This window comes from Ipomoea triloba, chromosome 6, assembly GCF_003576645.1.
Source record: "Ipomoea triloba cultivar NCNSP0323 chromosome 6, ASM357664v1".
In the NCBI taxonomy this organism is placed as follows: domain Eukaryota; kingdom Viridiplantae; phylum Streptophyta; class Magnoliopsida; order Solanales; family Convolvulaceae; genus Ipomoea; species Ipomoea triloba.
In genome coordinates, this window is record NC_044921.1 from 23,372,989 (window position 1) to 23,399,808 (window position 26,820).

General features: G+C 36.7%; 6 protein-coding genes across 8 annotated transcripts; 2 read left to right on the forward strand and 4 right to left on the reverse strand.

Moving 5' to 3' along the window:
* The first annotated feature begins 930 nt into the window (after positions 1–930).
* LOC116022977 (protein WALLS ARE THIN 1-like) lies at positions 931–4,148 on the forward strand. The gene is made up of 6 exons (XM_031263898.1): positions 931–1,320; positions 1,443–1,505; positions 1,662–1,778; positions 2,019–2,445; positions 2,581–2,732; positions 3,666–4,148. The coding sequence occupies exons 1-6, from the start codon at positions 1,097–1,099 to the stop codon at positions 3,850–3,852; spliced, it is 1,170 nt and encodes a 389-aa protein (XP_031119758.1). The 5' UTR covers positions 931–1,096; the 3' UTR covers positions 3,853–4,148.
* Positions 4,149–7,007: 2,859 nt separating this feature from the next.
* On the forward strand, positions 7,008–10,030 carry LOC116021672 (protein ROOT PRIMORDIUM DEFECTIVE 1). 3 transcript variants are annotated; one of them, XM_031262137.1, is made up of 4 exons: positions 7,008–7,131; positions 7,663–9,124; positions 9,206–9,292; positions 9,786–10,030. In XM_031262137.1, the coding sequence occupies exon 2, from the start codon at positions 7,773–7,775 to the stop codon at positions 9,051–9,053; it is 1,281 nt and encodes a 426-aa protein (XP_031117997.1). In that variant the 5' UTR covers positions 7,008–7,131; positions 7,663–7,772; the 3' UTR covers positions 9,054–9,124; positions 9,206–9,292; positions 9,786–10,030. The 3 variants fall into 3 exon arrangements, with proteins under 3 accessions (XP_031117997.1, XP_031117995.1, XP_031117996.1); XM_031262135.1 differs by having other exon boundaries at positions 7,663–9,292; XM_031262136.1 differs by having other exon boundaries at positions 7,008–9,292.
* A 453-nt stretch (positions 10,031–10,483) lies between these two features.
* LOC116023694 lies at positions 10,484–12,326 on the reverse strand. Its single transcript, XM_031264699.1, has 2 exons — positions 11,961–12,326; positions 10,484–10,519 (listed from the first exon to the last, which is right to left on the reverse strand). Exons 1-2 carry the CDS (start codon positions 12,324–12,326, stop codon positions 10,514–10,516), a joined length of 372 nt encoding a protein of 123 aa, XP_031120559.1. The 3' UTR covers positions 10,484–10,513.
* A 259-nt stretch (positions 12,327–12,585) lies between these two features.
* On the reverse strand, positions 12,586–13,377 carry LOC116023695 (dehydration-responsive element-binding protein 2D-like). Its single transcript, XM_031264700.1, has one exon. It carries the CDS (start codon positions 13,375–13,377, stop codon positions 12,586–12,588), a length of 792 nt encoding a protein of 263 aa, XP_031120560.1.
* A 1,980-nt stretch (positions 13,378–15,357) lies between these two features.
* On the reverse strand, positions 15,358–19,967 carry LOC116021878 (probable GTP-binding protein OBGC2). The gene is made up of 10 exons (XM_031262390.1): positions 19,739–19,967; positions 18,399–18,871; positions 18,080–18,171; positions 17,772–17,855; positions 17,616–17,693; positions 17,138–17,338; positions 16,917–17,024; positions 16,665–16,739; positions 16,319–16,533; positions 15,358–15,699 (listed from the first exon to the last, which is right to left on the reverse strand). Exons 1-10 carry the CDS (start codon positions 19,855–19,857, stop codon positions 15,543–15,545), a joined length of 1,602 nt encoding a protein of 533 aa, XP_031118250.1. The 5' UTR covers positions 19,858–19,967; the 3' UTR covers positions 15,358–15,542.
* An 811-nt stretch (positions 19,968–20,778) lies between these two features.
* Positions 20,779–26,813, reverse strand: LOC116022764 (beta-galactosidase 5-like). Its single transcript, XM_031263625.1, has 19 exons — positions 26,402–26,813; positions 26,156–26,251; positions 25,739–25,851; positions 25,561–25,627; positions 25,383–25,475; positions 25,134–25,277; positions 24,840–24,928; positions 24,611–24,716; positions 24,417–24,504; positions 24,084–24,202; positions 23,809–23,973; positions 23,332–23,510; positions 23,124–23,233; positions 22,847–22,956; positions 22,557–22,667; positions 22,314–22,427; positions 22,022–22,224; positions 21,386–21,722; positions 20,779–21,263 (listed from the first exon to the last, which is right to left on the reverse strand). Exons 1-19 carry the CDS (start codon positions 26,582–26,584, stop codon positions 21,102–21,104), a joined length of 2,589 nt encoding a protein of 862 aa, XP_031119485.1. The 5' UTR covers positions 26,585–26,813; the 3' UTR covers positions 20,779–21,101.
* Between the last annotated feature and the right edge of the window lie 7 nt (positions 26,814–26,820).

Consider the following 26,820-nt stretch of genomic DNA (forward strand, 5'->3'; position numbering starts at 1 on the left):
TGGAATTGTGTGTTTTATCGGTCTTCTGGTGCGTTTTAATACGTAGAATGGTGTGTTCTGTAACATATATATATTGCGCGTTGATTTGATGAGTTGATATGATCTAATGGCTGAAAATAGGTCACACAGCCACACCTAATGACCAGGCCACACCTGAACTCTACCCTATATATATATATATATATATTGTACCATATAATGTGATATGATATTGGGATCGATGAGATTCAAACTTAAAGTTTATTATAAATTAAATTTCATTATTTGTTTTATTTTTACTATAATGTTTTTTAAAACATTTGAATGGTAGGGGGTCCAATATGTCAAGTTTACCATTTGATTATCAAAGAAAATCTTTCTCTCTCTCTTTTTTTTTTTTTTTCATTTGTTTTTGTTTAGTGTTTTATAGTTTTAAATTTTACTCTTTGTATTTAATATAATTATAAATTTTATTCATTTAACACAAAATTAAATAATAATAAATAATTACTACTAAAAAATAATAATAAATAAGTCAAGTAACTTGTGATTTGATCATGACATCACTGTTAGTTAGTTAGTTTGTTATCATACTTTAGTGTTAATATAAGGTCTCAGTTGCCAAGTTAAAAAAATCATTTTTAAAATAATAAATTAAAATTGGAATAATCCCAAATTAAATCTCTTATTTACCTAAAAAGATATTCAAGGAAAATGGTTGAACATGAGATTTTGGACACTAGTGTAATTTTAAATAAGGGGATAAAATATCTATTCCAATTGTAAAATGAGTCCACTACACATGAACATTTTCTTAATTTTAAATTGTGTTTTGATTAGTTCTAACTAATTGTCTGATTAAATAATTTCTGATCCCAATATTACAGTCTATACTCTCTCTCTCTCTATCTCTCTCACTCCCCTTCAAACTATATATACATCTCCCCTCAATCTCCACTCTCAAACCATCCCCACAACCCAACTCTCCCCCCTCCACTATTTCAATCCATTATTATTGTTATCATATTCATTCAACCCTAGCTAGCTAGCCCGGTTTTTCTCTTTTTCTTTTATTATCATCAACTAACACAATCTCCTTCTCGTCGAGGTTGTAATAATGGCGGACACAGGCGGCTCAGCCGCGGCCAAGAGAATGGGGTTCGCCGTGCCGGAGAAGGTTCAACTCCACCTAGCCATGCTGGCCTTGCAATTCGGATACGCCGGTTTCCATGTTGTCTCTAGAGCTGCCCTTAACATGGGCATTAGCAAGATTGTCTTCCCCGTTTATAGGAACATCCTCGCCCTTCTCCTGCTCCTCCCTTTCGCCTATTTTCTCGAAAAGTATGTTTCTTAGTAACACCTGACTTACAATATTAAAAAAAAAATTAGACAGTTATAACAAGACAGTTTCACACAAGACTAACTGTTTTTTTTTTGTTTTTTTTTTGTTTTGGTTCGATCAGGAAAGATCGACCACCTCTAAATTGGAAGTTTGCACTTCAGTTTTTCCTGCTGGCAATCGTTGGGTAAGTTTGAGGAAGACATTTATGGAAATTAATTAATGGGTTCTACTAATATAATTAAAGTAAAGAAAAGTTATATATATATAATATAATTAATAATATTTCTTGAATAAAAATATTAATTTTTAAAAAAATTTATTTGAAATCTTGTGCCTACAGAATCACTGCAAACCAAGGATTCTACTTGCTGGGCTTGGACAACACTTCCCCTACTTTTGCCTCTGCCATACAAAACTCCGTTCCCGCCATTACATTCCTCTTGGCCGCCCTACTCAGGCAAGATATATATACATACATATAAATACATATATTTAAGCAATTCTCAGTTTTCAATATTTATAAAAAGAACGTAACTACACATTCATTTTGGATACTTATTTTTCAATAACTCTCAACCATTAATATATGTCTCCATATGTTCAAATATATAGATGGATCAGATTAATCTTCACTTTTTAGGTGGGAGCATGTTCAATCTGGACCAGTCTAGTTAACAATTGATCTAAATTAGTGCAGGATAGAAGTGGTGAGATTGAATAGAAAAGACGGGATAAGCAAGGTGATGGGGACATTGCTGTGCGTGTGTGGGGCCTCAGTGATCACACTCTACAAGGGGCCGACGATCTACAGCCCGACGCCGTCGCTGCAGATAGTTCCGCCGGCGGCGATGCTGAACGCTAGCGCTAGGCTAGGAGACGAGGAGGGAAGCGGGAAGAGCTGGACCTTAGGGTGCATCTTCTTGATCGGGCATTGCCTGTCGTGGGCCAGCTGGCTCGTCCTGCAGGCCCCGGTTCTGAAGAAGTACCCGGCCCGCCTCTCCGTCACCTCTTACCAGTGCTTCTTTGGCGTCATTCAGTTCCTCATCATCGCCGCTTTTTGCGAGAGGGATCCCCAGGCCTGGCTCGTCCACTCCGGCGCCGAGCTCTTCAGCGTCTTCTACGCTGTAAGCATGCATATTATATAAACTACTACGGAGTATTTCACTTCAATTCTCTGCTCTACTCTAGTCTAGTCAACTATTTTTTTTAATGACTAGAGAAAGCGGGCCTGCAACCATTACTTGAGTATGTGTATGTAGGGAGTGGTGGCATCAGGGATAGCATTTGCAGTACAAATTTGGTGCATTGACAGGGGCGGCCCGGTCTTCGTGGCAGTCTACCAGCCGGTTCAGACCCTTGTTGTCGCCCTCGTGGCATCCGTGGTTCTCGGGGAAGAGTTCTACTTAGGAGGGTATGACTATTTATCTTTTTAATTCATAACTCAAAAATTTTTAAATTACATTTCGATGTTGAGCTAGATTAATATTATTTGCTAAAGACTTTGTGGTCTAGTGGCACCCGGTGTCCGGTTTACACTCCCACATGGATGGTGGGAGTGGATTTGAGCCTCAATCCGGTTTACACTCCTACATGGATGGTGGAGTGGGTTCGAGCCTCAGTAAAGGCAACTGTTGACTCTTTGTGCTTCAGTATGTTGAGAAAGTAGTTACATTGTAACAGAGTCAGTAGTACTAAAAAAAAAAAGAAAATTAATATTACTTAATATAACTCAAAAAATATATACTAGATATTAAAGATATTATGGATTTATGGGTATGATAAAGTTTCTAAAAAAGAGGTGCAGGAGTTGCTTTGAATGTTCTTGTTTGGTCCTAACCAAATTAAAATTAGATGTTGGACAGCCCCACAAAGCATATCCCCCCACAACGACACAATACATGCATGCAACATTTGTTGTGTTCTTTTGATTCTACACGGACTACATAATAACAACCAACGACATCCCAACAAAAAATTCGATCTAGTTGTTACACCACATACCACATCGAATTTTATTCATGCCCCCACTACCTTATCTTGTTCTTTCACTATTTTCACCACCCCCTCAGCTCCTCCCATGTCCAATTCTATTTACAACATGCAATTCCAACTAAACTATTCTAACTAAATTGGTCAAACTTTACAAGTTCGACGATACGTACTCCCAACATGAGTGGCTTATTAACCTTTTTTTATTTGAGACAGCCAGTTGGTAGTATATATTCTCGAATAGTGACTGCAAGTTTCTCTCATTATTCATATTCTGGAAAATCTTAATGATTCTGGGAATCTTAATTAGTAGTAAGCGAGTTTTTCTTATATATTGTTTGGTTGTAATGGGCAGGATCATTGGAGCAGTGCTGATCATAATAGGGTTATACTTTGTGCTATGGGGGAAGAACGAAGAAGCAAAGTTTGCCAGGGCGGCGGCGGCGATTCAGGCCGCCGGCGACCACAGCAGGGCGCCGGCCAGCCATATCATCAAGTCCTCACTGTCTCAGCCACTGCTGCAGTCAACGGAAAATGCTTGACCAGCAAAACCATCACTTTTTGCATCAATATTTGCTGGAATATCCCCTCAAAAAAAAAAAAAAAAAAAGCTTTGTTAATTTGCTTGGTGTGCTTGTATGAAAAGATCCCTTCTTTTTCTTTTTCTTGTTTTAGTTTTTTTTTTTTTTTTTAATCAGCAACTTTCTCTCATTAGGAGAGTGGGTTTAAGAAAGGGATTAAGGTGATGAGAATGTGATGGTGATGATGCCTATTATTATTATTATTATTATCTTTGATGTTGGTACTTTATAAATGTGAAATTATATTATGGTCTGAATTATGGTGCCCATAATTATGAAAAAAGTGGCCTGGTGGAAATTAATGGACCCACAATTACAATTATATTGCACGTACTTATAATTACATGTTGCTAAACATGCCAGGGGCAACTTGACTTTTCACATTACATCATTACCCCCAAACACAATCGGACGTGCGATGTTAGTTGGTGTGGCATGACATTAATCATTAAATAAATACATTTATTCACTCTTTTCATATTTTTTTAATATAAAAATAGACATTATCAATAATAATTAACGAAGTATATAATCGTATACTACTTTCTATTCTATCATATACTTTTTGTATTCAAAAAAAAAATAAAATATATATATATATATATATATATATATATATATATATATATATATATATATATATATATATACTTTTTGTATTGATGCGTGGCAATGCTATCAAGTACATGGTTATACATAATACGGAGTACATACTAAATTAAAAAATTTAACCCTCTAAAGTATAACTCTATGTCTATAATGTATTCAGTATTTATAAAATAACACTTTTTTAAAGAAGGCATTTTTAGCCCATCAATTGTGTATTCATTGTATATATTTAGTCTATCATCAATTATTTATTTTGTAAATTTAGTCGCACAAATTGTTAGTAATTGACATTTTTGGTCCTCGGTGTTTTTATTGAAACCCTGTCACATAGTTTAAATCTATCACATTGCTAAAATTTAACTTAATATTTTAAATTTATATCATAATTAATTGGAATAACTTAAATATATATATATGCTGCCAACTACCATGTAATTAATGTGTGGAGACTTAAATTCTTTGGGTTGAAAATGTTTGAAAATGTATAGAACAGATACTACTTTATAAAAAATCATGAGTATTTTTTAGAAAAAAATTGTTTATATGCTATGTAGCAACCAACTAAAAGTGTCATTTTTCTTTTATTTATTTATTTATTGTTCCTGAAATGATAAGGATGGAAGAAAATGAATAGGTAACAAGTTAAAGTAGACATAACCATTGATTCCTTTGCTAAGTCAGTTATCAAATGGATCATATTTTTCCAATTATTTATTGTGTCCTTTAAAACAGCTTTAAGTTTTAAAATAAAATAATTTCAAATTGCAACGATTTATTTATTTATTAAATAATCCGTATATTAATTAATTTGTGATAAATAAATGTACACAATGATGAAAGAGGACCAACATCCTGTTTTCTAATATTTTCTTTTAGGAGACAAAAAAGCTTGTTTCCCAAATTAATTTCCTTAGAAGATAAAGGTGGGAAATAAAACATCTTTTAGGGATTCAAAATTAAAAGATAACACGTGCAGATTCAAAAAAATAATTCCATTGGGTAATGTAAAAGTAATATTGGCAGATCCCAAGATGATATGATTAAAGAGTCTTTTTTTCTATTTCACAATCATTTAAAATCCAACATAAATAACACTTTTAGAATCCAATTGAAAACCTTAAAATAAGTTTAAAAATATATTTTTCAATGCTAACAATTTAAAGAAAGTAAAGTAAAAATAAAACATTGCAATACTTATGAAAGAAATTGTAATTCTTTTTTAGAAAATTTAATACTAATTTGAATTAAAAAAAAATACTTATGATAGATATTGTAATACTTATATGTGAAATTGTGATATTATTTAGGATAAAATTGATTGTTACTAATAATAAATATTATAATATGTATAACTGAAATTGTGATACTTGCACACGTAAATGACGTAATTGAGTAATACGAAGTATCAGTTTATGATTTTAAAATAAAATATTAAAAGTTGAATTCTATTTCTTGATTCGACCTAACAAAGTAATTCTTTTTTTTTTTCTTTTTTAAAATCCAGGTAAAATGTGAAAACGGTGCATGCATTAGGAATAATGAACTTTTATTTCGAAAAAAAAAAAAGAAAAAAGAAAAAAAGAAGGAATAATGAAAAGGACTAAGTCTAGTGATTAAAAGTAGCTTAAAGGCTTAAAGGCAGGTTGTACTGCTAAAAAGCATGCCTACTTGAGTCATAGTCGTGCAGTGGAAGTGGCTATGCCCTACTGCGACGACTAATGATCAATAATTTTGGCCATTATTAAATTTGGTTTGTCCATTATTATACATCTTCTTATTATTATTAATTATTTTGATTTGTAATTGAATAATTAACTCTAAATTATTTCGTGCATCGATATAATTGAAGGCTCCATTAGTGTAACTAGAAGCATCCTTAAACTTTGTCACCCTGCTCCAAGGATGTGCTCTCAGGCATGCATCGTATGCTGTTGGTGGATTGATTCTTTTGTCGCGTCGGAAGAGATCCTTAGACATTTTACCTTTATCTAAAAAGAATGAAATTTGCAGTTATTTGTAGATGCGTATTAAATAAATCTCACATTGTGATTCTAGCAAACAAAACACTAAAATAAAATAAACTAGTTTAGATTATCATGACTGGCGGGTTCTAAAAAAACAAATCAATAGGTCACTCTCATTGAGAATCAAACTTGAAACACTGTAGTTATCAAACTAATGATCTGATCAATAGGTCACTCTTATGCTGCTCCAAAGATGTATTTTGAGTGAACAAAATATCGATTAACTGCCCGATAATCAATCAAAAATTTTGATTTTCAATCGGTTTTAGTTATTGAAGTTAAAAAATTTTAATTATTCAATTATTTCGGTTATTAGGCGGTTATATATATATATATAGCCCAAACTAATAGTGTTGCTGCTAGCCTGCTTAGTCTGCCAATAGCCCATAACAAATACTCCAATATTTAGCCCAATCTAAATATCCAAAGCCCAACTAAACTCAATAGACAATAGCCCTACCCTTCTCCGTTTCTCAGCTTCTCCACTCTAATCTCTCCGTCTCCGACGTTCCGCTTCTCCACTCTTCCGCCGGATTCTTCCCTCGTCTCCGACTACGGCACTACTCAATCAGCGACTCAGCGGCGACCGTGAATTTTTACATATTTGGTTAGTTTAATTATTTGTCTTTAACAATGAAGTCTCTGACTCTCTAGATTAATTAGTTTAATTATTTGTCTTTAGTAATTTTTTTGTACTTTACTACTATTTCTGATTCTGTTGACTGCTGCTAGCCTGCTACTACTAATTTTGCTCCATGTTCTTTATTTTTAGCATTGTTAAAACATAATTGATCTTAAAACTATCACCATTGTAAGTTTAAATCACGACAGCTCTACATTGTTTCTAATCCTGGGTACTGGACAATGTTTCAATCATCATTGTAAGTTTCAATTCGAAACATTTAGGTTTGTGAAATTATTTGTTATTCTTTCGGTTTTTCGGTAACCGACGGTCATAGTTCATAGTTGTGGTTGAAAACTAGAGTGGAAATTTAGTAGAGTGTGCTTCTTGAGTTTTATTTCAATCATGTTATTTTACTCTCATTTTATGTTTCATCAGACACTAATATATTCGTATAGTTTTATCATCTTATCCTGAGTTCGATGCTTCTATTGTTTGTTTGATCGTTTGTAAAAGAGGTATGGTGTGTATATGGCATATGGTGATCAAATCTGCAGCTGCTGCCACCAAGTGTGATTTGCAATTCAACCTCGCACTGGTGTGGCCCCCTCCTGTGGAAGAGGACAATGAAAATCTTACAGAGACTGTTTGTAATCAGCAGTAGGAAAAACACCTCAAATACATCTCCACTTTCATTTGGGCCGTTCAACTCTGCCACTCAAATTCGATGGAAGAAGCCAGCGGATACTGCTCAAACCCGCCTTGAGAATCGCATCAGAGACTTGAAGCTCGACTGTATTACGGCCCAGCACTGCCAACTCAATCTCGTCCTCAACCTCCATCGCCTCGTCTCTGCCAAAAAACGTGGCCATTTCATCTCCGTACAGTCCCTCTCTAAGTGGGCACCGCATGCTGGCATCAAAACCCTAACCGCTGGAGCTCTCCTAAGGAAATACCCTCATGTTTTTGAGGTATTTACGCACCCTGCCAAGCATAACCGATGCTGCAGGTTTACTTCGAAATTTGTCGGACTAATAAGAGAAGAAGAAGATATAATCGCTCAACTCGAAGAAGAAGCTGTTATACGAATAAAGAAGCTTTTGCTCATGTCTGTGAATGGCACCCTTCATTTGCATGCTCTTAGAATGATTCGAAATGAATTGGGTTTGCCTGAAAATTTTCGAGAATCAATAATTAGAAAGTTTGAAACGGAATTTAAAATGGTGGATTTAGAGATTGTGGAATTGGTTGACAGGGACACTAGGAGTCCATGTTTGGCTGCTGAGGTTGAAAAGTGGAGGGAGAAGGAGTATACAGACCGATGGTTAAGTGAATTTGAGGTCAAATATGCTTTTCCCATCAATTTCCCAACCGGTTTTATGAAAGCACCTGGTTTTCGGGAGAAATTGAGGAATTGGCAAAGGCTTTCCTATGTTAAACCTTATGAGAGAATGGAGGTTGTTAAGTTGCGTACTTGTGGAGGGGTGGAACGGTATGAGAAACGAGCTGTGGGAATTATTCATGAACTTTTGAGCTTGACCATAGAGAAGATGGTCCCAGTTGAGAGGCTGGTTCATTTCCGCAAGGACCTTGGGATTGAAGTTAATATCCGAGAATTGCTTTTGAAGCACCCAGGAATTTTTTACATATCCACCAAGGGAAATACCCAACTTGTTTATCTTAGAGAAGCATATAGTAAAGGGTCCTTGATAGAGCCAAACCCAGTCTATGATGTAAGAAGAAAATTGTTGGAGCTTATGTTGATGGGAAGCCGTAACACTAGAGAATTGAAATTACAAAGGGAAGTGAAGGATGACATCGATAATGTTAAAGCCACTGAAAACAGAAGTAGCAGTGCAGATGATGACTTTGTAATCCCGATTCTAGAGAGTTTTGATGATCAATAAGCTAAAATCACTCTGACAAAGAATCAGTGCTTTTGTGCAAGAGCTAATTTTGCATTCTGAGATTATTATAGGTGAAAAGGGGGAATTTTGAGTATTAGTTATATTTTCCACAACAAATTGATTTAGTGATGAGCATGCACCTATTTTACCAGGTAAATTGCTTCTTGACTATGGTTCAGAAGGCCGCTTTTCCCAATTTGCTGTTGGAAAATGATTTGCCATGAACTTGCATGGCTCTGGTGAGTTCCCCATGAATCTGATTTTCCTGTCATAGACTGGTAGAATAGCAGCTTTCTTTGTGCATCTATAACCATCTCATTCCCGAGTTGACTAGCTTGAAATTTCAGTTGCCTTTTTTCTTTTTTTAAAATGCCAAAAGTAGTCCTAGGTTAAACTTTCATGCTTGAGTACAATTGCAATCTGCCTCAGGCAATAGCATCCTTGTTTGTTTTTTTGGCTAATTACTTTGTATGGTTTTTACACCACTAGGATAAGAACTTTCTTAATCAGCTCAAACCATTTCATATGTACTTGCCATTTGAAGATGCCTTTGAAAAGCCATTTGTGATTTTAATATGATATAAATCCCTTGAAATAGCTTTTGAAGATGAGCTCAAAGCAGAACTTTTAAAAAGGCCTTAGAGAAATTACTCCTTAGTTGCTTGATGAGCTCCCCTTCTGTACTGAAGATGGTTTTGACTGAATTCCCCTTTTCTTGTTTCCTTTCTGCAGCTACTGCATGCATCGATGAATTGCTGTGAACCATAGAGTTTGGAGATTTCTTGTTCCACTTCACACCCAAAGAATGGGTAGTCCTGACTTGGCGATTTATATTGTAGATCATGGTCCACATTGTAATATGGACTATGAATAAATGTATATTTTTAATATATTGAATCTAAATTCTGTACTAATACCAAATGGACTATGAATAAATGTATATTTTTAATATATTGAATCTAAATTCTGTACTAATACCAAATGGACTATGAATAAATGTGTATTTTTAATATATTGAATATAAATTCTGTACTAATACCAAATAATGTACCGTCAAAGAAAAATTTAGGATATTAAAAGGCTATCTAAACCGGTTAATATTAATTGGACACTTAAATTTTACTCTTAACTTTTATTTCTTCATTCAAATTTTTTATGCACGAGATAAAAATAATTTATCATTGTTTGTTACATTATGTAGTAAAAATGACGGAGTAGAGATTTGAAGTTTCATGTAGTGTAAGTGTATAAGTCATACTTACAAGTGTAGGTGTAAGTGTAGATGTAGGGAATAAAGCACAATCTTTTCTATATATCAGCGATCAATAAAATTTCATCATACACATAAGCATGCATTTTGAATAACGTAAATCAATACAAGGAATAAGAAAATTGGGGAATCAATAAAAAAGGTGACATGTATCTCTTTCTTCTAGGCGATGCTGCTACATCTCTTCTTTTCAAATCTGGAAAAAAATGGACAGTGATGATAGGTAGGTGACAATTATGATGATGAAAATTGAAAGGAATTGGAGAAGAAAAGACTTTAAAAAAATAGTAGTAATAATTGCCCTACCAAATAAGCCATACCAATTAAAAATGGTTTTGTTATTTATTTTTTTGATAGTAAATAAAAGATTTAACCAATTGATCCTTACACACATATGATGCATACATGCATTCTATGTAATCATAGTTTGAAAACCTAATATTAATATACATATATTTTAGAAAAATTTCAACCCCGACTACCAAGGTCAAATAAGTCTTTTGATATAATTGAAAGACTTATTTTACCAATTAACCCTTACACATATATTGCACGTATAATGCACATGTGCATTCTATGTAATCATTGTTTGAATACCTAATAATAATATGCATATCTATATATTATAGAGAAATTCAATTCCTCTCTCTCCTTCCCCTTGACCCACACACATATATTGCACGTATAATGCACATGTGCATTCTATGTAATCATTGTTTGAATATCTAATAATAATATGTATATCTATATGAAATTCAATTCCTCTCTCTTCCCTTCCCCTTGACCCTCACACATATATTGCACGTATCATTTTATGTAATACTCCGGTAATAATTTGAATACCTAATATTATTAATATGCATATCTATTATATAGAGAAATTTCATTTCTATAATAATTGAAATGCATTTTTAACCAATTGACCCTTACAAACATACACTACCACAGAAATAACATATAACATCAATTTTTTGAAAAAATCGACGTCAAAACAAGAAATAAAATTATTATTTATAAAAAAAATATTTAGCATCTATTTTCTTAGAAAACCGACGTCGTATATTACAAATAAAAAATTAAAAAAATTTTATAATATACGACATCGGTTATTTAAATAACCGACGTCATATCTTTAATTTCTTTTTTTCTTTTAATTTTCATATACGTCGGTTAAATAGCTAACCGACGAGAAGAAACAAAGAGCTCTCATCATTTCACGCATTAAATTTTTTCGGTTACTTTCACCGACAATTTGACCAGATGACGAGAAATTGAAATACTTTCGCCAATAATTTGACCAGATGAATAGAAATTGGGAAAATTTAAATAGTTATAGAATCAAATTGACAATTTTAGTATTCAAAAAAAAATTGACAATTTTAATTTTAAACTCGTAGATCCCAATTAATAATACGCTAATAATCATAGGATTGAAAATTAGGGATTTTGATTAAAAATGAAATGAAACCTAGAACATTATGCTAGATTATATGAAGCAGAATCAAAGCGCCTAATATAATTGAAAACTTCAACAGCAAAATCAGGAACCCTTGTTGTGCATCTCAAGCGAATCGAACTCAAAATCTAAATTCACTTCCACTGACTGAGTATGATAAAAGTGAGATATACTCATATACCTGGTGAACGAGAAAGGAGAGGTCGGAGTGAACAAGAAGGAGACGGTCAAACAAGCTATCGCCGACAACAACTCCTTCTTGTTCTTTCTTTTCCAACTCGGTCGCCTTCTCCATTTTAGAAAAGGCGACTAGATCTGGTCGTTTTCTCTTGGAGGAGAAGGAGAAGGCGACCAGATCTGGCCGTCTTCTCGAATAAGGCGACCAGTTCGGTTGTCTTCTCCAATAGAGAAGGCGACTAGTCCGGTCGTCTTCTCTTGGAGAAGAAGGAGAAGGCGACCAGTCCGGTTGTCTTCTCCAATAGAGAAGGCGACTAGTCCGGTCGTCTTCTCCAAATGGCCGTTCTCTCCTGGCCTTATTCTTTTTCATTTTAATAATAATAATAGTTAGTATTCATTTTGGTCCCTCAACTATTAAAATGACATTTTTACCCGTGATTATAACGACAGATATGATCTTTCTACTTGATATTGGAATATTATTACTGCACATCTCCTTCTTCTTTTCTTTTTTTTTTTTTTTAATATATAAATAGTTAGAATATTCATTATATTAATTATAATATACTCCATATATAACGCCCCACATGCAGCTCCATCGAAAAAACACTTTCATTAGTGCTTGATTTTCAGGGGTACCACGGGTAGTCCACGGCGGTCCACATCTTCCCGTCGAAAATCCCAGGGTCAGTCACGGCGGCCTGAATGTCGCTGGTGGCGGTCGCCTCCGCCCACATTGACGAGTCGTCAATCTCCGGTAAGCCGTTCAGGTTGAAGCTCCCCCACATTCCCTCCCCTGTCGGATCATCCACCTCATTTTCCGGCGCCTTCTCGTTCATGTCAAGTTCCGGGAGCTTAATGCTCTGGAGCTGCGCTGGAGCGCCGGAGGAGATCACGGAGCCGTTGAAAATGGAAGCGTTTTGGTGAGCCGAGCTGGTTGATGAGGCGCAGCTTCCGAAAGCCGCGGGGACGGTTGAGCCGCCGGTTCCGTCAGCGGCGCCGGTTTCAGGGGATGGCTGGCTGGGAAAGGAATGACTCGAGCCGACACCGACGCCGACGCCGCGGCTGGGCCGCGGCATCGGCGGCGGGGGCGCGTTGGCGTCCCAGAGATGAGGGAGGTTGAGCTTGGCTTTGGGGCCGAAGATATAACGAGCCGCGGCGTCGTACGCCACGGCTGCGTCATACGAGTTGTCGTAAGTCCCGAGCCAGATACGCGAGCCGCGGTTCGGCTCGCGAATCTCGCAGACCCATTTCCCCCAAGTCCGCTGGCGAACGCCTTTGTAAGTGCAGCTAGCGTTCTCCGGGCCGCCTTTTCCCCTCATGCAGCCTTTCCGGCTCACGGCTCGAGGGTTGTGGCGCCGTGACGGAGCCTGTTGCTCGCCCGAGCCGCCATCAGCCGCCGCGCTACTTCCGCTCGCCATTTTGTAGTAGTAACAGTGCATGGAGATTGAGTGAGGAGGAGTGGCCGGATTTATAGGGGAGTGAGAGCGAGAGGATGACGTGTGCATTGGTGAGATGGCAGAGTGGCGAGGCTACGTGTCAGCAGGGAAGGGTGTGTAGGATGCATTGTCTACTTGGCAATACGTAATAACTCCGCTATTTTCGATCTTCTCTATTTCCACTCTTCAATTCGTGCATGGACATGAACATGGACTACAATACGTTTTCTCTTCTTCGAATTCTCTACTTTTCATCCTCCAATTGTTTGATAATTGCAGCTTAGGCCCTAAGTTTTATCATATTTACTCTGTTACATACGACGTCGTTTTCCAGCTTCTGTGAATATTTAGTAATAATCTCCAAAATTGTTAAGTGATCGGCGTTATTAATTGCACTCTGGGTCTCGAACTCTAGAATTCAGTAGCAAGCTTAGTCCGGCTTCCGTTCATCTTACAGTTATGTTAAAATTTATTATTAGTCTTCGTAATTACACTCAACTTGCACGCCCGACCCAACTCTAGAACTTAGTGAAGATGTTCTTTGTTCATCTGAGAGTTCTATTAAAACTTATTATTAGTCTTTAGAATTGCTAACAGATTGGTGTTAGAAATGAAATTTCCTATAAATTCTCTACATTTGATAATTGCATGCTTAGGCCCTAAGTTTTATCATATTTACTCTGTTACGACGTCATTTTCCATTTATCTAACGCTTTAGTTAATATTTAGTACTAATCTCCAGAACTGTTAACTGATCAGCGTTGTTAGAAATAGAATTGAATTTCTTCACCTTTAATTTTATCCTCTTTGTATTCTTAAATTGCACTCCGGGTCTCGAGTTCTAGAATTCAGTAGAAAGCTTAGTCCTTAAGCTTTATCACTTTTAGTATGTTACGTTATAAGTGACGTCTTCCGTTCATCTTACAGTTTGTTAAAATTTATTATTAGTTTTCATAATTACACTCAACTTGCACGCCCGGCCCAACTCTAGAATTTAGTGACGAAGTTCTTTGTTCATCTGAGAGTCCTGTTAAAACTTATTATTAGTCTTTAGAATTGCTAACAGATTGGTGTTAGAAATGGAGTTTCACATTCTATCCTCTTCTTACTCTCAAATCATTGGTGGAACGGTATCATATGACCTAACTACAAAGGTAAAAACGTCGGATGAAACCAACAAAAAGAAGAAAATATAATAATAATAATAATAATGGAAAGGATAAATATAGGGAGTAAGGGAGGGGAAAGTAGGTTGAGTAGTGCGAAAGAGAGAACACGTGGGCTTCCATGGCAAACTTAGCAGACGTGAGAGAGTTGAGAGTTAGTCTAGGTACACTTGGTGGATGAGCTCAGCATGACGCGCGTTATCCTCAACTGTCTTGACCAGAGAAAAACGAGGCGCAACAAAACAAAATCATTTTTCGTAACAGATTTGTGAATTGTGAATTGTGAATCCCCCCGCATTCACACTAAGTAGACTCACCGGACCAACCATATTTACTTCACCTTTAACCTCGGTATCCATATTTACTTGACGTCACAAGATAAAGTTTAAACATCATCACTAAACTTGATGGGGCCGCCAACCGTATACTCAACCATACCATTAATTCTCTTCTATCAATTTATAAAATGCACTGTGTATTAATTTACATCTATATGCGCATTTCATTATCACTTTACATACCACCTTATAATTACCAAAATTTCAGTTTACATCTATATGCGCATTTCATTATCACTTTACATACCACCTAACCACCTTATAATTGCCAAAATTTCAAATGCATTAATTTATTAAACTTAATGCTGTTAATAATCCTGTACTACTTTATACTCTAGCAGAGTTTAAATCTTGTAAACACCCTCTTGATGGATACTATACAAAAACAGAGTTTATCCTATGCACACCCCTAACGAATGACTGTTAGTTTCCTCGTCACCCACAGGAACAGAGTTTACCCAAAAAAAAAAAAAAGAATATGGAGAGTAATTATACATTACAAGTAGTCATATACAAAATTTGATACTGAGTAACATATTCTACTTTTTAGTCTCAAAATCTTGTTTGCAGCTGCAGATACTGCTTCTGCTGCCTATGAGAATGCGTAAAAGACGGCTAATTTGAAACATATGAGAGGGCATACCTAAATCACTGGTTCCAACGGAGTCTTACGCTTTTCTGAAATCATGGTTTTTGATGTTGTCCCTGCCGTTGGAAGCTCCAGACCTTCCTTACTATCTCGGCATTTTCGCAAGGCGGCTCTTATCTCGTTTAACAGTTCCTCAACTCTAATCCCTTTCCTGCAAGGCCAATGGATACAAACCATTGAGGACCACTGCCGTCTTTTATATTTTAAAAAATATCCCATTGATTAAATATTCAGCACGTGAACACAGACACTGAGAAATATGATTTCATGGCAAAAAGAATATTTCAATACAATTTTTTAAAGCAAAAAAAGCATGTCTTTTGTATGTTGTCAATGAGAGACTATGTAGATATGAACTCTGGGCTCAGAGTTCAGACACCTCAGCAAATACAAAACTAAACTGAAAACAGCTATTGATAAAAAGCCTTAAATTTTAGTGTTTCTTGAAAAAAATAAGTTTCTGTACTCTTATCTAGCATTAAAACCCTTCCCTTCTGTCTTTCCCTTTTTTTTCTTTTTTCATTTTCAGCTTTTGGCCCAGCTTATGCTTTTTGGAGTGGATAAGCAAAGGAGCTTGGGTAAACAAGCACTCAACTGTGAAATAGAGACAGTTATTATGATTTCAAAACCATGAAATGCCTATGTACATAAATGCATGAGAAAACCATAAACAGAAAAGTCAAATCTGTAAATGCAGAAATACTCTGCTATGCTTAGATATGTAGTCCATCTACCATCAAGTCATAGGCAAAAGAGACTGATGAACTTACAAAACACTGGTGCCAACAACAGCAAGCGGGCGTGGATACTCTTCAATTTTTTTAACACGTTCCTTATCAGAGATTTGGGAAGAATGCTCATCCTCTTGATCCTCATCAGTAGAGAGGTTTTGATTGCCTGCTGAGCTTGGTTCAGCCAGTGAAGCTAATCTATCATACCCAATGCGGTAAATCTCTTCGGTTATATGAGGAAGTCTATGCATTGCCTGCAATTGGTATGATAAATGTATATTTACATATATGTGTGTATATGAGTTAGAAAAACTAATATGGTTTGCTGAAAAACAATTCCACTGTTGTGTAACCTGATACCTTCAAATAGAACTATAGAACTTACCTCAGGTTTATCAATCTTATTCAGAACAACAATGTATGGTCGTTCAAGGTAATCAGGATTGTACATACGCAACTCCTGCAGATGAATGTAGTGAAGAGATATTCAACAGAATTTCATTAATAGCAAGGGGCAAAAGGAAGAAAGGAGCAGGGGTGTTCAATTTTACGGCCAGAAATCATTAGCAGAAGGCATGAGTACATCTTTCCACACAGCACAAAACAAAACTTTACTGATGGTCAGGGTTAAACATACTTCTTTTACTGTTCTGTAATCATTTACAGGGTCCTCAGCAGCCGCGTCAACGACATGGACTAACATGCGAGTCCTCCTCAAGTGTCTCAGAAAGTTGCGTCCGAGGCCCTACAAAATGGTAATATCATTGATTAGTTATTTGAATTTCTTCACATAACTGTGACAGGTGTATGATGAAAACAAATCTAAAAACAAGGAAACCAGTCAAAAGTCCAAATTACCTTTCCTAAATGAGCACCTTCAATAAGACCAGGCAAATCTGCTAGAGTTGCTTCAGAGGAAAACTCTGCTGCCCCTAGGCTCGGGTCACCATCAAGGCGCCCAAGATTTGGCATCAAAGTTGTGAATGGATAATTAGCGATTTCTGGTTTTGCAAGTGTAATGGCTGCTAACAGAGTTGATTTCCCAGCATTTGGAAGTCCCTGGAAATATTGAAAGAGCAGATTATGAAAATTTGTTGACACTTTTAGTCCAGTATGAATCAAACAGGCATATTTTCTAATTTTCACAACAAAATCAACAGGCTAAAACAGATCTTACAAGGATACTAGGATAGTTCAGCAAAATAAAATAAAACAAATCACTAATGGATCATGTTACTTGAACCATAGATACTTTAATACAAAGATAAATCTAGAGAGATAATGATGAAATTCATTGTTGAAAGGAAAAAAAAATACTAGTAAAAATGATACTTACAATAAGACCAACATCAGCAACAACTCTTAGTATTAACTGCAAGCTCACCTCCTCTCCAGGCTGACCAAGTACTAAAACCTATAACATAGTGAGTAGATGTCATGCAAACAAGCTAAGGGCAAAAATACCAACTTTGACTGCATATTCTATATTTACCTTGTCATTTTCATCTCTCATCACATTTGTGGTTAAATTTGTCATTTTTTTTCTTTTGTACTCTGGAATTTCTAACAGGCTAATCTGCCACAAATAAAGCAGATAAGTCAAATTGAAAACTAAAATTAAAAGTTCTAACATATGCTTGAATAATAAAGGTAGAAGTATTTTTCTATATTTAATGCTTCTTTTTGGTGGTTTGGACTTTGGATGGGGGAGAAAGCTGCAGGTTGTCAACCTGGACTAGAATATATCCAAACCATCACATTCGTAGCATTGTAATTATGTTCGGAAGACAGATTTCTTACCCCTCCTTGTCCACCCCTTGCAACAAGAATTTCTTGGCCTGGACAAGCTAGATCAGCCAAAAGCTTTCCTCTTTTATGCTTTACAACTGTCCCTGTCAATTATAGCAATACAAAGAATCACATATAAAAGCAGGCTTATCATCACATAAAGAGCAATAGGCTTCAAAGTCTTCAACTGTTATACACAAATATCTCATAAAAGGCTGCAAAACACTTTAGAAGCATAAACCAACCAAAAGATGCAAATTACAAGACTATGATTACTAGAATCTCCTTTGAGTGTGTATGACCAGAGAGAGAAAGATAAAGTGAGACAAACCTACAGGGACTGGAATACGCAGCGTTGGTGCAGCCAGTCCATCATGCACTTGAGATGTCAGCATTCCCATGGAATCAACATTCCCCCCACGCTTCGCATTATACCTACTCTTTTTGTGAAACTCCAATAACGTATCTTTGCTCTCATCAGCATAAATCACTACATCGCCACCATGACCCCCTATTGGAAGGATAAGTGAGCCATCAAAGTCCCTTTTATAGGCAGGTTTCTTCTTTATCTTCTCCTTGTTGACTTTTCCACTTGACTTAGAAGGAGAACCCTGGTTTGGCATACTAAGAATTGCACCATGACCACCATCTCCAGAGCGAACTGTGATAAAGACTTGATCAAAGTATTTATGTGGTTCTCTTATTAATGAATCAGGCGTGGGGGAAGGAGGCTTTTTGACTCTAGCAAGTGTGCACTTCAGAATATAGAATCTATGCTGACACCAACTCCTTTTCTGGGAAACACTGTAGGAAAGAAAAGTGAGATATTATTGCAAAACAAAGGAAGAATTACTTGCCATTGTTGCCAAGTACTAGCTTAATGGAAAATGTTTAATCATAGTATAACACAAACTACAGAACCGCAGTAAAGTAGAAACCAGAGTGACAAAAGAACAGGGCATCAGCATAAGAACTTGACCACATCACACAAAATCAAAGAACTTCCTTGGCAAAATGATATGTTTGTTTTCATTGGAACTACTCCGTAATCCAACTCAATTACCAATTACTTTCACAAAAATGTATATTGCCTACATTCCAGATAATAGTACAAAAATGCAAAGCACTTGCTTACATATCAGTCATTTCAAAAGGAATCAAATCAAACCAACTAAACATAAATCAATCTCCAAGACTCCAAGAAACAGTTCAGTTTGTAGTTTCACTGGAATTTTAAGGGCAAAAATGCTTCCTCAAAACTTACTCCCAGAAGTAGAAGTGCCCTAATTTCTATGTACAATTGCCTTAGCTCTTTTAGATTCATTTCATTGAATAGGGACCACAATGCAGCAGGTTGAACTACCATACTCGATCCATTCCAGACATAAATATGCGTTAATCTCAATCATCAACCACACTCCTAAACCCTCCCAATAATGCGTCACTAAAAATTGAAATTGCCGGTAAGAACTAAGCAGTTCTAATGCGATAACATACGCATTCCATCCAAAAAAAAAAAAAACACACAATGGAAAAACAAAAACAAAAACAAAACAAACAAATTATTATAAAGAGGATCAGAAAATGATGTAAAAAACAATACTAGACAACTTCAAACGAATATTTCGTTCATAAATTAAGATTCGGAAAGAGAAAATGGTAGAATCGTACCTGTTTGGAAAGTGGAGCAGATGCCGGGAAGAAGGAAATAATGATTCCTTAGCAGTAGAATCAGAAAATTTTAAGTTAAGGAGAGAAGATGAACAGTGAGGAGAGTTGAAGCACAGCATCCCTTCCCGAGCGAGAGACGAGGTAGAAGATTTCTGGGTTGGCTCCACTCCCGCTCTTCAGTCTTCACTATTCACTTGCAGATAATTTTACGAAGATATTTTTATTTTTATTTTTGTTTTTTGGCTTCTTCCCCGCCTTTCTCTTATATTTAACCAGTATTTATTTATTCTGTTTTCTCTTGATCTTTTCAAAATTAATTTCAGAAAAATATGCTAAAGGCCTTGTGGTCAAGCGGCATGAAGTGATTCTCCCAAGTAGGAAATCATGAGTTCAAGTCTCAGTGGGGGCAATGTCAATAGTATTCTCAAAAAAAATAAAAAATATCAGAAAAATATATTGCATGATGACACTGTTTACTCTTTTGGGTCTGGGCTTGTCGGGGCAAATTATATGAACCCGATCCATATCCACAACTTTAGAATTATATTTACAATTTTAAAATTTTATTCACAATTTAAGATCTCAACGTATAAAACAATTTTAAAATTTTATTCACAATTTAAGATCTCAACGTATAAAACTATATTACTCAATGTTCACAATTTTGGAATTCTATATTCGCAATTTTGTTATATAGATTCAAACATTGTGTTATACTGTTTAATATAGAGTTTGTAATTGTGAATATAGTGTTGTTTAATATAGAGTTTGTAATTGTGAATATAGTGTTCTGTAATTGTGAACATGGACTCAAGAGCGGGACGATCTTGCAAGATGGACTCACGTCCATGGCATAATAACTGGATGTGAAAGGCCTTTTTGTTAAGCAGAGTTACCATAATTTATATCGATCCACGTGTTGAATATCGCCTTTTGTCCCAAAAAATAGTAAACATATTACTTTTTGCATGGCAAAGAGCTTGGCCGTGGTAAATCTTCTTTGCCCACTCTAAATTTACATGTACATGAGCATGTGAAAGGAAACCAAAAGGGCTGGGGAAAATTAGAGCAACAAAAAATGATATGATGAGAACAACACTATGGCCAAAAATGGCTACTGATAGTTCAACAGATAACAGCCCTAACATCTAATTTCCATACAACAACAGCACAACACTTGTATCTTGTATACATTCGCACCTTCGTGTTATAGTGAAAGAAGAATTTGGCACTGCCTTTTCCCCCCATCCTATTATTCTGCAGTAAAAAGTGAAACAATATCAGGGCATTTGGTTAGCAAAGCGCGTTTCTTCAGGTATATTGGATGGAGTCGAAGTCTTCAGTAGATAATCGGGTAGAAGAATCAATATATCCACTCTGTTGTTGTGTTGCTTTGAAAAGTTTGGGTGCCTGTGGTTGAACACATGGCTTCAGCAGACAATTTCTTCAGAACGTTCGGGCAAGGGTCAATCCCGAAGAATGTATTGGATATGGCGACCTTACAACTCTTGCGCCCTAAGCACTCCTGCAAAAGCATAGGGGATAGTGAGATATAGCAAATGCATACACACACAGACTAGTCAGACTACCAAGATTGTTTCGATAGACTATAGTTTCTAACTAAGGCCTAAGGGATAGTATCGTTGCCTTTTCTAGGATTTTGTGGGAGTTTTCAGCATGGCATGTTCCCCGCTTAAAGCTTCCACAAGTGCCAAGAGGAGTTCCATAACTCGCGAATGTTATTGCTGATATAGACTGGCCAGGCGCGCAATGCAGATGAACCTTTGCTTGGTGAAGCATTGTTGGTTCGCTCGTATTTTCTGCACGCCAATTTGCAACAGATGGGTGGTGCTCGTGTGTATCTGCACATATGCTAGCTGTAGACCGCTTTACTAATGAAATTTTCGACACATCTCCGCCTAGCTCTTCGAATAGTACCAGCAAATTTTGTCTTGGCTTCAACCAAGACCTCGGAACATGATACCTAGCAAGAGTCCAACATCAAAGCAAATCAATCGGAGTATGAGATCTTTTTTTTAGAGTGAGAGAAACACGCAGCCACTATCCGAGGGTGTATACAGGGGTAAACCCCGCATTGTAACTCTGGCTGGCAAAGGACAACAAGGAAGTAAACCAGCAGACTAGGTTGCCCAGGGCTAATCGACTCAAACCAAGTAGGAATCAAACTTGTAACCTTATGGTTACCAAGTTAACAGTCTGACCAACTTTGAGTAAGAGATCATGTATATAGTGATGATGTAAATAGGATAAATTTGGACTCACCATCTTTGAGTCGGTTCACCACAACCATGTTGGCATTTTGGGGCTCGGTATGTTCCACTATAGTGACAACGACCACAGTTACCTTTTGCATAAATCATCCAATATCTTCCGATGTTTTGGCCATTGATCCATACTTGTCCCTTGCCCATGCTTCTCATGTCCAGTGCCAAAGGCTCATTTCCATTTGGTTCATCAAAATAAGCCTGGAAAGTCTCAAAACGTATGTAACTACCAGAGAACCGTATTTTTCAGCAGTCTATAGTCATTAGTTTACAAACTATCGTCGTCTTACCTTGTACCATTTCAAAGGTTGCTGGCCTTGGGTCACTAATGACCCTCCAATCCAGTTAACAGACGAGACTCCATTTGGAGAGACCACGTTCATCGATTCCCCTTTTAGTCCAACCTGTTTAAGGAAGTAATAAAAACATGTTTAAGTCTCCCAACTCAATGCTTTGCCCAGGTTACGGGGAGGGGGTTGCAGATGGAATATACTAGAAAATAAAATGATCAACGTCTTATGTGATTCATTTACCCTGTATTTCCATGTTTGCCATGATAAATCCTTATGTCCCTGATTTAGACCTCGGAGCAAAACTGGCCCGAGGATTCCAGTATTCCATGTCTCAAAGTGAAGCCCTACGTTCTTTATAGGCATTAAAAATAATTTTCCATTAGCGACTGAAGTAACTAGTTGAAGACTAAAGCAAGAAAATGTAGAATTACATTAACAGATGTCAAACTCCATCTCGATACAATAGCATATCATTAATTAGCGAGCAATCTTGACACTTGTAGAAAGTAGGGTCACTGGCAAAAACTTACTGGAAGTCCCATGGCTAAACTGAGTAAGGCAATCTCGTTTTTCCCAGCATGTAGTTCAACTGGTCCGTTAAATGTGAATCTCATACCCTCCCGGCTACCATAAGCGGATCCTGAAATTTTGATTTCTTGGTTATTAACATGATATGCTTTACTTTCAACGCAAAAATACTAATAACAATTGACATATCGAACAGCAGAGAATGAAACCTAAGTAAATGCTTCAGGAGTTTTCGGTTACATTTGAATAAACTACAGCATGTAAATATGATAATATTACCTGAAAACTTTCGATTTATGAATACGTGCACTGCATGCCCTCTCGAGTGGATAATTAGTGTGGGCTTTTTGCCTCCTCGTAAAAATGCCTCTGAGGAACTAATATCAACACTGCATTTTGCAGGGAACAAGGCAAATTTTCATTAGTACTAAATTAGTATATCATTGAATGCGATGCGCTTGTAAACGAAATCTGATGGAAGGCTGACCTTGTTATATACCACAAGTAATCGCTGTTATCTTTGGTCACATTAATCTGGTCCAAGAGTCCAACAGCCGTGAATGCTGAACTGTCCTTTAGAGCTGCTAAATCTTCATGATAAGTCTCCCATGAATGCAATCGAGAGTTACTTTGTGACATTTTTACCTTCGAGGTTTGTGTCCCTACCTTTTGATGATAAGACATTTCAATGAAAAATTAAAATAATCAACTGGGAAGATGTCACGGGAACATATATGAATGTCTAGAATTGACCCTAGCCGGCAAAGGACCACAATGAGATAAACTAGCCTAGGTTTCCCATAGCTGATCGGCTCAAACCAAGAAGGTCAAAGGCCGATCTTGCTGGAAGTCAAACTCGTAACCTTGTAGTTACAAAGTCAATAGTCTAACCAACTAGGCTGGGGTTGCCCCCTAGATGTTATTGAATATGTTGTTACTTGTCGAGGCTTGAAGTCCAACTTACTTTTGCAGTGTTGAAGACAACATTGTTGCAGTCGGGGAGTATGCTAACAGACCACGGGGGCAGCTTATGGTGCCTGTTATTAAAAACTACTCTAGCAGCAGATTTGGTATCTAAGTTCGCCAGAAAAGCTGCACACTTTCCCTTCCCATCTGAGAAAATACTCGCCTGAAATAAATAAATAACGACTTCAGTTCCTTGAAGATGATGAACCACAAATGATAAAGGCGACTTGTCTAGTTAGAAACCCAAAAACCCAAATCGGGAAAAGCTTTGACCTCTTGAGAGCTTCCCAGTGAAATAACTCTAGGATCCGATGATACTATAGCTTCCTGACACAGTTTAATTGCCCTATGAAGCTCCCGTAAATGGCCATATTTAGGTTGCCTGATCAGACCTGAAAATTTTGTTGTCATCAGCCCGCTAAAGAAAGCAAACACTTCAGATTTAAGATTATAACAGAATAGTAATGATTTCATGAAATAAAATAAGACTGGAAAAACACCATAGCATTGACAAATGATAATTAACATAATGTATTACTAAACTGCGAGCAATATTGGAATTATGAAAAGAAATAGCATAGCGCAAACAAAAAGAAAAATCGTCACCATATTCATCGATTGGAGCATCATAATCATAACTGGTTGTGACAAAAGGGCCCCCAGCAGTGCGACCAAAGTTGGTTCCGCCATGGAACTACAAGAAAACAGGCATGAATAAATATTGATATAGATTCAACGTAATTATTGATGATTAAGTAAACTTGTGATTTGTGAAGTTAGCTTTTTCTTAGAAGCCTTACCATATAATAGTTAATATACGAGCCACCCTTTTGTATGAAACGGGCAACTGCAAAAGCTAGATCTTGAACAGGACGTTGACGGATTGTGCCCCCAAATTCCGTGAACCTAATTGGTTTTATAGAGAAAGAAGAAATTAAGAATTCAATCCATCATGAAATAGCATTTCAGAGGCGATATAGTCCTAATACTGTGGCGCCAAAAACATTCTAATGATAAAGCAGATTGTACCAGGCACTCCACGCTTCAGTCCACATTTTGGGCTTGTAAGGTTTGTTGGGAGAAAACGCATCGCAATAGAAGCCATTGCACGCGTTTATCTGTTGAAATCAATGAAAAAAGAAACGCATTCAGAATTTCCAATGACGGATTCTTTCATAATTGTGAACTATCTGCATTTGAATTTTCTCGGCTTTATTCATATTAGTAAAGAGTGGATTACAAAATACTCCATAGGAAATCTTACGATATTGTTCTCACATAAGAAGAAAACAGCCCCAAACTGCGGGATGAAAGATTACTTACAATAGGATCGGGAGCATCATCTTCTTTGCACATGATCCACGGCACTCCCGTTTTCAACCCAACTGCCAATTTTGCAGCCCACTTAATATATGCCTCACCAGCTTCTCCTAATGCCATCCTTTCTGAACCATACTCATTTTCAATCTAGCAAAAGCGGGAATACAGTAATTTTTGGAGCACAATTCTTCTTTTGTCCATAAAGCAGAAACATTATAAAGATTCATAATTTCATCGTAGATAGTTTTTTACCTGGGACATTATTATAGGACCTCCTTGAGATTGAAACAATCTTTCACTCTTCAACATTTCAACGATTTTCTTGGTGAACCTGTGCATTTCTGCCTTTATCACAAGAAAATTGGAAAGATCTCAGAAAGCAAGTTCCAAATATGAATGCAAGAAACATGGGAGTAGGAGCATGAAAAACCTTGAATGGTCCATTGTTTGTTCTGAAGCTGATGCCAGGAACAAATCTCAACCAGACAGGAAATCCTCTGCACAAGAACAGATGTTTGAGGAATCATTAGTGTTTCACTAAAATTAAGATAAACCAATGTTCAACAGAGGGAAGAAAAAGAAAACACAGAAAATCTAACAATAATTACCCAAAGTTCCACTCTCCACAAATGTAAGGTCCAATGCGCAAATGCACATAAAGGCCAACTTTTTGCACTGTCTTTATAAACCTCACAAGATCATATCTTCCTTCAAAATTATACTGCAATATCCACACAAAAGCATCAATCTTCAGAATCAAGTGGGAAAAGAAAAGGGCAACCCAGCCAAGTTCGTCAAGCTGTTTACTTTGTAATTAAAAGGTTACAAGTTCAACTTCAGCCTATTGGCCTTCTTGGTTTCAGAGGCCAGCTATGTCAACCTAGGCTGATTTATCTACTTGTGGTCTTTCACCGGCCAGGTCATAAGGCGGGGTTTACCCCATACATATCCTCATGTAGTGGAAAAAAAATGATTGCTGAATGAACTGAAAAGTACTACTATAACACTGATTCAAGAACACTCACATTGCCAGGGGAAGGCTCATGGCCATTCCAGAACACATAGGTGTCAATAACATCCAAGTTTGCATTTTTAGCCTTCCTTATAAGATCTTCCCACATCTGCAACATTTATATTGCATACCCACTTTCAGTATATCATCAAAACTCATGAATCTCAACCCTTTCACTCTCAGATTCACTACAACAACTATGAATGATGAATCCCAGCATGCACATTTGAAAAAAAGGGGGAAACTTTAACTTCTTTACCTCAGGGGTACTTCTGGGGTAATGTATAGAGCCAGAGAGGAGTATTCTCCTTTGCCCATTGATGATAATGGCCCTCTTGTCATAGGTGACACTGCAGCAGATCAACTGTGCTCCCATTGCCAAGAAAATGCTGACCAAGAAGAAGAAGAAGAATGGGAGTTTGGAAACTGAAACACCTCCCATTCTCTCTCTCTATCTCTATCTCTCTCCTCTCTATCTCTCTCTTCTCTCAATCTCTGCAAAGAGAAGTGAGTAGCGGTGGAAGAGAAGGGAGAGAACACTTGTAATGCTATTGCAGTAGTGATGTTAACATAGTCTTTTGCTACTCTGACAAATGTTGCTTGGATTCTTCTTCCTACAACCCCAAATTTCCCAGTCTCTTCACCTCAGTACTGAGCTGATCAGAAATGCGAATTTCT

Excerpts from the sequence above, each read along its gene's own strand:
- LOC116023695 (XM_031264700.1), bottom strand. The coding sequence starts at position 13,377 with ATGGCGAGCGGAAGTAGCGCGGCGGCTGATGGCGGCTCGGGCGAGCAA.
- LOC116022977 (XM_031263898.1), top strand. The coding sequence starts at position 1,097 with ATGGCGGACACAGGCGGCTCAGCCGCGGCCAAGAGAATGGGGTTCGCC. Across the intron at positions 1,321-1,442 it reads TTCGCCTATTTTCTCGAAAA|GAAAGATCGACCACCTCTAA; the intron begins GTATGTTTCTTA and ends TGGTTCGATCAG. Across the intron at positions 1,779-2,018 it reads CTCTTGGCCGCCCTACTCAG|GATAGAAGTGGTGAGATTGA; the intron begins GCAAGATATATA and ends AAATTAGTGCAG.
- LOC116023694 (XM_031264699.1), bottom strand. The coding sequence starts at position 12,326 with ATGAAAAAGAATAAGGCCAGGAGAGAACGGCCATTTGGAGAAGACGAC.
- LOC116021672 (XM_031262136.1), top strand. The coding sequence starts at position 7,773 with ATGAAAATCTTACAGAGACTGTTTGTAATCAGCAGTAGGAAAAACACC.
- LOC116021878 (XM_031262390.1), bottom strand. The coding sequence starts at position 19,857 with ATGCTGTGCTTCAACTCTCCTCACTGTTCATCTTCTCTCCTTAACTTA. Across the intron at positions 18,872-19,738 it reads CTGCTCCACTTTCCAAACAG|TGTTTCCCAGAAAAGGAGTT; the intron begins GTACGATTCTAC and ends TCTTTCCTACAG. Across the intron at positions 17,856-18,079 it reads CAAGGGGTGGACAAGGAGGG|ATTAGCCTGTTAGAAATTCC; the intron begins GTAAGAAATCTG and ends TATTTGTGGCAG.
- LOC116022764 (XM_031263625.1), bottom strand. The coding sequence starts at position 26,584 with ATGGGAGGTGTTTCAGTTTCCAAACTCCCATTCTTCTTCTTCTTCTTG. Across the intron at positions 24,929-25,133 it reads ATGATGCTCCCGATCCTATT|ATAAACGCGTGCAATGGCTT; the intron begins GTAAGTAATCTT and ends TGATTTCAACAG. Across the intron at positions 24,505-24,610 it reads CGTATATTAACTATTATATG|TTCCATGGCGGAACCAACTT; the intron begins GTAAGGCTTCTA and ends GTTTTCTTGTAG.